The following is an 8,817-nucleotide window of genomic DNA, read 5'->3' as shown; positions in this document are numbered from 1 at the left end:
TAGCTGTGAAAACAGATTGAGGGATGGCAGGTGGTCATGCTGTGGAGATGGGGTCAGCTCCCTACTCCTTCTCTGCTCCTCCCCTTACTCCTTCTTCTACCCAGAAAATAGGGTGGCTGCTCAAGCAGAACATTATCTTCTGCAGCTACGTTCCACCGAGACCAGTGGCAGGTAAAGAGCAAGGGTCCATCCCGTGGAGAAGCTGCGACAATGGTTGCACAAAGGTGTGCTGTGTTACTTCTGTCTTCTAAGGTAGGTGAGGGGGGTGGAGATGGATGAAGGGTGTTGATGCCAAGATGTGATGACGCTGGTAGAAGGCTGAACTCACACAGCGGTTGTTGTTGGTGAGCTAACACAGTGTTGATATCCTATCTGTCTTTTGATTGGCTCTCATCCACTCACTGACTATCTATCACGTGCCATGCACTGCTCTAGGTGCTGGGACGCTCCCTGAGTGACCATATTGGAATCACGATCTGTGTTTACAGGAGACCCACAGGCAGAGTCAAGTCTGAGAAGCACTGTTACTTGGTATTTGGCGCCAGCAACCAGAAACAGGAAATCAGATGAAGATTGCACAATAAACAGGACTGACCCAGCTCCTCCCCTTCTTCTCTTCCTTCCTTGTCACCTGATCTTACCTCTCGGCCAGGATATTAAAAGCTCAGTCCATCCTCAGCATTCTCAGGAGCCCTCCTGCAAGTCCATGAAGATGAACCGACTCTGCCTCTCTGCAGCCCTTCTCATCCTCCTGGTTATCCTGGTGGATGGCACTCCAAGAGGTATTAACAAGAGCCATGACCATGGTATATCTGGGCTCACTTCTCCTCTACACACTGGAGAGAAATGAGGAGAGTTCATGGAAAGGGAGGGGAGGCATGGGTGGGATGGGTGCTGCCAGCCCTCTCTGGATTTCTCCTGGAAGATTGGGCAGTTTTAACTCCAAGAACATTTCACCACTCTCAACGTGGAAAAAATGAAAATTAGAATTAAAAGAATATATATCCAGGTAAAGTACCAGATCAGGGACCACCTCCCTGAGACTATTCCTGGTCAATGCAGTGTCTCTGATCCTCACTGTAGGGTAATAAAAAGATATATGTTTGATCCTTGAGTGACTCATGAGCCAGACCTTTTGAACCTCTTGGAATTCACTGTTTTTCATAGGTCATGAGATGAGTCATGGACAGCAACTGACGATAACTTCAAAACCGCGCTTATCTCCAAAGCAAGACGAACATGCATTTGCAGGTTAGAATTTTCACCAGGCCCTATGACAGCATTTCTGGGGAGAGGGGAGGGCACTGAGACTCAATCAATCACCAATGGCCACAGATCAATCAATATGCCTTTGATTTGAAGCCTAAATAAAAATCCATAAGCATTGGTGTTTAGAGATATTTCAGGGTGATGAACACAAGGAGGTGAGTGAGAGTGCTGGGCTCACTTGGGTATGGAGGCTCCACACACCTCCACTCCGCCTTGGCCCTACATGTCTCCCTCATTTCACTGTCCCTGAGTTTTATTTTTTATAATAACATGGGTATAATGAGTAGGGTGTTTCCGACGTTCAGTCGCTGGTTCTATAGAGTTGTTGAACAGGAGGTAGGGGTCATGGAAGCTCTGATTTTCACCCAGTTGGTCACAAGCATGAATTATTTGAGATCACATGACTCACATCTGAACTGAGGACAGTAAGAACCCTCAACCAACAGGATCTGCACCAAGTCCACCCATACACTATGAGAAGTAAATTGACTATGCGACACCCAGTGGGTGTTTGGGGAATTGGTTGGTGTTGGTAGAGACACCACACATTTGGTGTCAGAGAAAAACTCAGACTCACTCTACGCTGTGATTTGGGGGCTGAGGTGAAACGCGGGCACAGGGGAGTAATGAATACCCAGAAACTCTTACCAGTTATGTGTATTTTCAGAGTTCCTGGCCAAATCAGAAAGTGTGTCAAGTGGGTTATGACTGGACAGTACCTTGTCTTGACCCTCCTACTATCATGCCTCATGTCCTGGGGCAAGTCATCTGCAGTTTCCTCATCTGAACAGGGGTACATGTTCCACGGGTTCTTTGAAATGATTACCTGTCAGGAATATAAAGAGTATGATCACATTTCATGACCACTTTTGTTCATTTTCTACTTAGATGTGTTAACTTTGAAAAAAATATGTCTGAGTACCTTCCTTGAGCAAGAAAGAATATTTAAGTATCATGTAATGATATTTCTTTATTATTAAAATGAATCAGAAAGATATAGGACCACTGAGCAGAGCAACTTCAGGGAAAGGTAAGAAACACAGCCCTTGCGTGGTTGGCTCATGGGACCAAGGCTGGTACAATATTAGTAAAGTCTCCAAGCCCTTCCCCTTGTCCCCTTTGACTGTTATTCTGTTATCTGCTTTTGATCAATTTCCTGGTTCTTGGCCCAGGCCTCCTCAAACTCTTGGAATTTACTGTCTTTCATGGGTTATGAGTTGCATTTCAGAGGACGAAATGAGATGCATTCAGGTACGGACTGGTCTAAAAACAATTTAAACCACCTTGTAAAGGTTTGAACCTTCAGTCCCCTTCACCATGCCGGCACCTCTGGGGAGAGTGGAGGATACTAGCTGGGAGCAATTATCAACAGCTGACAATTCAATCAATATGCCGATTTATTGAAAACTCAATAATATACACAAACGTTGGGGTTCAGAGTATTTTCAAGGAGATGAACACAAGGAGGTGATGTGAGGGTGCTGTGCTCACTAGGACATGAAGGCTTCACACACCTCCACTCCCCCTTTGCCCTACACATCTCCTCTTTTTCTCTGAGTTACCTCCTTTCTAAATTTCTGGGAAAAGGAAGTGAAGTGCTGTCTTGAATGCAGTCACTGGTTCTACTGAGTGATTGAAGATGGAAGAGGGGTCGTGGTACCTTTGACTTTTAGCCAGTTGGTCACAGGTGTGAGTTATTCAGGATCATGGGGCTGGCTTCTGAACTGAGGACAGTCTTGAGTCCTCAGTGTGCAGAGTCTAATGTGCCTGATCATCAAGAAGATTTTTTTTACTAAAAGGAATTCAAGTCATATTCTTTCTATTCAATGACTGTGCACTTGCTGAGAGAATGAAGATGGAAGTTACTAAGTCCCTACAAAGCATTGTTCTTGGGGTGGGGAAACGGCTGTGAAAAAAATATGGCAAAATAATTTGCCTTCGAGGAGGGAGACAAACAATAGCAGAGAGGAGAAGTCCTATGGTAGATTATACGTTTCCTGAAGGTAGAGAGGGATGTGGAAAAAGGATGCTGTGCCTTTTCTCTCCAGGGTCAGGGAAACCTTCTGTGATAAGGAGGCTTTGAGCAGAAGTAACATGCCTGGTGTGTTGGAACAAGAGCCAGACCAGGGTGGATGGAGCTGGGTGGGTGGAGGAGTGGAGGCGATGGATGGAGGGGGGTGATGAGGCCGAGAGGCCACCGGGGCAGGTCATGAGGAGATTTGTGGGACTTATTAAGATCAAAATTTGACTCCCAGGGAAATGAGGAGTCACTGAGGGATTGATCATAGGAGCAATGGGGGTAGGAATCAATAGTTACAGGATCCCTGAGGCTGCAGAGCAGAGAGTGCCCTCTAGGGGATGAAGGGCAGACACAGAGGCCCAGGGAGCAGGCTGCTGCAGTGGTCCACGTGAGCCTTCATGGAATGTTTATTTATGTTGTTCCCTGAATTGATCTCAGGTTTCTTGAATAATATGAATGTCTGGCTCTGTTGAGGTTTCTGTAGAGGATTCATTACCTAGTCATGATGCATTAAATCATTAGCTTTTGGTGATTGTTCAACCGACAGCTCCTCTTACCTCCCTGAGGTGGAGGCAAGGAGGAGGAGGAAGACGGAGGATAAAAGACCACGGAGGAGGGTAGGAAGGAAAGTTCCAACCCTCCCTCCTGCCAGACAGTCCTTCCTGTGTATTCAGAGCCCACGCTGGGGTTATGAGGGTCTTTCCAAAATCATTGACATCACATACCAAAAGACACTTTTATTGTTCTCATCACATAAAAAATACCAACGTTTTTATGAACTTAGTGTTAGGAAAAGAATAAAAAAATATATATTTCTTCTTATAATCACAATATCAGCATATCATTATTCAATTTATAGAATCCTCCTGAGGTATCCAAAGTAAACACACTGGTATGTTTTCTTCATGCCTTTTTCCATTACAGCATGTTTCCTTCACAATTTTTTATTAATGGTGGAAAGTTTTTAACATGCACATAAGCACAGAGAATAGTAGTATAAAACCCAGGTATCTGGACCCAGTAATTACTGACCTATAGCAAATATTTTTCGCCTCTGAGCTCTTTTTCTTGTTTTAGAGTTGTGGGTTTTGTTTTGAGCATTTATGTATTTATTTTTTGCTTCCCAGGTGGTGCTAGTGGTAAAGAACCCACCTGCCAATGCAGGAGATGCAAGAGACCTGAGTTTGACCCCTGGGTTGGGAAGACACCCTGGAAGAGGGCATAGCAACCCACTCCAGTATTCTTGCCTGGAGAATCCCTTGGACAGATGAGACTGGTGGGCTACAGTTTGTAGTGTCACAAGGAGTCTGACATGACTGAAGCGATTTAGCGTGCATGCGTGCGCGCGCGCGCGCACACACACACATATTTATTTGGATACATTGGGTCTTAGTTGCAGGTTGAAGGCTCAGCGATTGTGGCCCACTGGCTTAGTTGCCCCACGGCATATGGGCCCTTAGTTCCCTGACAAGGGATTGAACCCAGGATTCCTTAGTTGGAAGGAGGTTCTTAACCACTGAACCACCTCGGAAGTCTTATAGAACTTTTAAGGCTAATCAAAAGCATTATACCAATTTTCCTTAAAATACTTCATGAGAAGATATGTATCTTTGAACATGATTGCTATATCATGTTACATCTAGCAACATTCATATTCTGTCCCAGAAAGGAGGTTTTCAAATGGCCTTCTCAATTTGGCCATCCCCCACAACTCTAACATTCTCTAATACAAACAAACTGACAGTTCTAGTTGTTGACCTTAAATGGAGCTGTGATGACCATCTTCATAACTAAGCCACTGTCCCTTTCATTCCAGCAGCTTCTAAGCCTGCCTTCTGCCTGAGGCGTAAATTAACAGGTCCCTGCAAGGGCAGGAGGATAAGGTACTTCTACGATGCCAAGACCGGGCGATGCCAACGCTTTTTATACGGTGGCTGCAAAGGAAACAGGAATAACTTCCACAGCGCAGGGCAGTGCATGAAAACCTGCGGTCATGCGGCAGGGTCCCGGACGTAAGACGTGGCGCAGGGCAGGGTGGGAGGGGAAGGGCTGGGGAAAGGGGCGGAGCTCAGGGGGCCAGACACCATTCACCCTGCACCGTGTTTTACTCCTCGTTGCTGCCAGAAGAGGCTGCAGTGTCCTGTGAAACCCACACTGAGCTAGTTCTCCAGGGAGAGAATGGCAGAAGGTCAACCCCTGATGCCTCTTTGTGGCCATCTCAGCCTGATCATATGCTCCTCTTTCTCATTTGGGAACACTGACTCAGCCACCCTCCAGGGCAGGTCTGCAGGAGTCCTGAGCCTCCCCTCATCCAGGCTTGGAAAATTCACTGCCTTTTTGTTGGTTTCATATTTCTTTTGAAAATCTAGGATCTGTCAAGATGAACAGTATCTAGGTTTGGGGCTACAATGAAGTCACTCAGGAAGTTCCTTTTTTTTTTTTTTTTCTTGCAGAGGCCATGGGAAGACTCATGCTCCAAAACTCTGAAGTCTGAGGAGGACCCATGAAAGTCTGGGCTGTGGTAGCTCCTGAAACAGTTCAGTGTCCTTGCATTTCTTCTTTTCCTTACCTTCCTCAGCAGAGCCTGCCTATTTCCTTTCCTCCATGATGCTGAGAGACTTCTCTGGTGGCTCAGATAGTAAAAGCGTCTGTCTACAATGTGGGAGACCCGGGTTCAGTCCCTGAGTCAGGAAGATCTCCTGGAGAAGGAAATGGCAACCCACTCCAGTGTTCTTGCCTGGAAAATCCCATGGACAGAGGAGCCTGGTAGGCTACAGTCCATGGGGTCGCAAAGAGTCGGACATGACTGGGCGACGTCACTTCAGTTTATGATTCTGGGAAAGATTGAGAGCAGGAGGAGAAGGGGACGGCAGAGAATGAGATGGCTGGATGGCATCACCAACTCAATGGGCATGAGTTTGAGCAAACTCTGAGACATAGTAAAAGACAGGGAAGTCTGGCATGCTGCAGCCCATTGGGTCACAAAGAGTCGGACACGACTTAGTGATGAACAACATGGGTGTATACACTTTAGTTCTGTCTCATCCATGTGGCTCTGAGCACCATGACAGCATGTCTTCCCTTTATCCTGAGCACTTAGCACAGTTCCTGGCATGAAGGAAGCAGTTCATAATTATGTGAGGAAGGAAGGCGTGCAGGAGGAGCACATTCCTCTCGACCAGAGTAACTACAGAGCCTGAAGTTTGACACCAGGATTGTTGTCTCAGCCCACATACTCATGGCATCCTCACCTTCATCCCCCTCCATGCCATCACTGCTCTCCTTGTGTGAGGGCTTGGTGGAATTTCTGGCAACCATTTCTCAGCATCAGTAATGAGAGAAGTCTTTGCAATAAAACAGCCCCCTTTTCCCATAAAGATGTTGCAGTTTTCCTTTCTGTATTTTCAAACACTGTGGCTTATATTTCAATAAATGCACATTCAAAACTAAACTGAGGGCAGTGGAGTCTGTTGTTTTCAATTACAAATGTTTACCAATAGGATCTGTGGAAATGGTGGTCCTTCTCTCTGTTCTGCAGAGCAGTGGGCGCCTCCCCTTCCCCAGCCCACAGACTGTGCCCTACTGGGTAGAGGAAGCAAACCCATGATAGCATCGTCGACCTCTTAATAGCCACCCCAAGTTACACAAAAACCTGGGAGACAGACACATCAGCATGAAAGCTTTTATTCCTTACTTCTAAGTCTAGTTCAAATTTGGGGGCAGGTTGTCCTCCTGGACTCTCAGAAGGGGAAAGTGCATAAGGTTCAGTTGTTCATCTTTCTAAGGAATCTGATTCCCTGAAGTCACATGTGGGGAGGTGGTGTCTTACTTCAGTTAAAGTGGGGCAACTACTGTTTAGTGTGCCAGGCTCTGTGTTAGCATTTTGCCAGCATTATTCTATTAACCATCCTAAGAATCCTTCAAGGGAGGAAATGGAGGCATGGAGATGGCACTTAGCTGCTGTATTTGTTTCCTAACTTGGCAGCTTCCTGCTCTCCCAAGTAGAGGGACTCTGATGAAGTTTTCCTGCTCTTCCTCTGGGAATATGTAGGAGGGAGGCACTTTGGGAAAACAGAGTATCTGCTTCATGACAGATGAGGAAAATGAGGCATGGGGACCACAGCAAGTATAGCGCTTAAATAAATGAGAACACAGAGGGTGCTGGTGCTGTTATTCACATTCTTCCAATCTTGGGCAAATTCTCAATATCTCTGAGCTTTGCTTTAGTTGTAAAATAAGAATAATGCTTTTAGTTGTTAAATGTTTCTAGCAGAGACCACTGCGAACACTCCCATTTCTAGTTGAACTCATTGGATTAATAACTCACTGAAGGAAGGAACAGCAGTCATCTTGGATAACAATATACTCTCTTATTAAGACAATGTTAGAAAGAAATTCTAGAGTGTGAGCTTGTGCTTGGTGAATTTGGGGAGGGTTTCAGGAAGCTGACTTTGTTCTGGATGGATGGTGTTAGGAATTGAGTAGTTCTCTGACTGAGTATCTTAATTTTAACTCTCAGAAGGGAAGACTAGAAAGAGGTTAGAGCAATAATTGGTCAAGAAATAGAAGTCACTTGAGATAGAAAGGTATTTGGTCATATTGGTAGTTTGTGTAATGTAGCTCCTTTGCTCAGTGCTCAAACATGACTCTCCAATGTCCTATTTTTGTCTAGATCTTGCACAAACACAGAATGACCTCATCTGATGTTGAAGTTTTGTAAAATGTTTATGTCGAGCAGAAGAACAGAAGGGCCATTGTGGTACCAGGTCAAGTCTTGGAACTCAGAGGTTACTTTTCTCTTTGTCGATCAATATTGAAAAGATGTGATGAGAATAAAAGAGATGTGTTTGTTAAATGCTTTGTCTTAGTATTGGCACAGTGAGCATTTAATGAATATCAGATCTGATAAGAGTAAGAGTGATCCATAAATCTGTAAGTTCTTTAATTTTTATTGATAGTTATTAGTTTATAAGAGTATAATGAAAATGACTTGAAAATAGATTGGCTTCAGTAACTCACAGTGTTGTGTGATCTTGGGCAAGTCACTTCATCTCTCTGAGCCACAGATTCTTCCTTTGTAAAGAGGATGGGGATATCTGCATTAAGAAATCCTCAGATTTGGGTACTTTGAGAACCATGGTGATTTCACTGCTAATGTGCTTTGAATATCACAGACCAAAGCAAATCATCTAAAAGCACAGAGTTTTATTTTCCTCCACTCCTGACTTCCATTTAAATGTGCTGTCCACTGTAGTAAAGAAAAGAACAAATAGAACTGACAGTAGTAGTGTCATCTTCTAGAAGTTTGACCTCAGGAAGTTCCCCCACTGCCAGAGTGGAGTCCCTGTCCCAATTCCAATTAGGTCCCCTTCTTCTTCAGAGGTAATCAAAAGCCCTCTTGCTTCAATGATTGACCTCACCCAAGTCCAGCCCTTTTCTCACACCACCTTGCTATGATTTGACCCTCTGGTCAAAGGAGTTAAGTGTTAACTCTCATAATTACTCATAATTATTTCAAAGGACTTTGA

The 8,817-nt window shown here is 44.9% G+C and overlaps 1 protein-coding gene across 1 annotated transcript; it reads left to right on the top strand.

Moving 5' to 3' along the window:
• Positions 1–684: 684 nt before the first annotated feature.
• Positions 685–6,680, top strand: LOC133044488 (pancreatic trypsin inhibitor-like). The gene is made up of 4 exons (XM_061125871.1): positions 685–782; positions 1,168–1,251; positions 5,106–5,301; positions 5,743–6,680. The coding sequence occupies exons 1-4, from the start codon at positions 707–709 to the stop codon at positions 5,774–5,776; spliced, it is 390 nt and encodes a 129-aa protein (XP_060981854.1). The 5' UTR covers positions 685–706; the 3' UTR covers positions 5,777–6,680.
• The last annotated feature ends 2,137 nt before the right edge of the window (positions 6,681–8,817 follow it).

The sequence above is a fragment of the Dama dama genome, chromosome 23 (genome assembly GCF_033118175.1).
Source record: "Dama dama isolate Ldn47 chromosome 23, ASM3311817v1, whole genome shotgun sequence".
Taxonomy (NCBI): Eukaryota; Metazoa; Chordata; class Mammalia; order Artiodactyla; family Cervidae; genus Dama; species Dama dama.
This window is presented reverse-complemented; position numbering and strand designations above follow the sequence as displayed.

What these genes read in the sequence shown, in the direction of transcription:
- LOC133044488 (XM_061125871.1), top strand. Translation starts at nt 707, where the DNA reads ATGAAGATGAACCGACTCTGCCTCTCTGCAGCCCTTCTCATCCTCCTG. An exon ending in GGTGGATGGCACTCCAAGAG is followed by an intron (nt 783 to 1,167) that starts GTATTAACAAGA and finishes TGTTTTTCATAG; the next exon opens with GTCATGAGATGAGTCATGGA. An exon ending in CATGCGGCAGGGTCCCGGAC is followed by an intron (nt 5,302 to 5,742) that starts GTAAGACGTGGC and finishes TTTTTCTTGCAG; the next exon opens with AGGCCATGGGAAGACTCATG.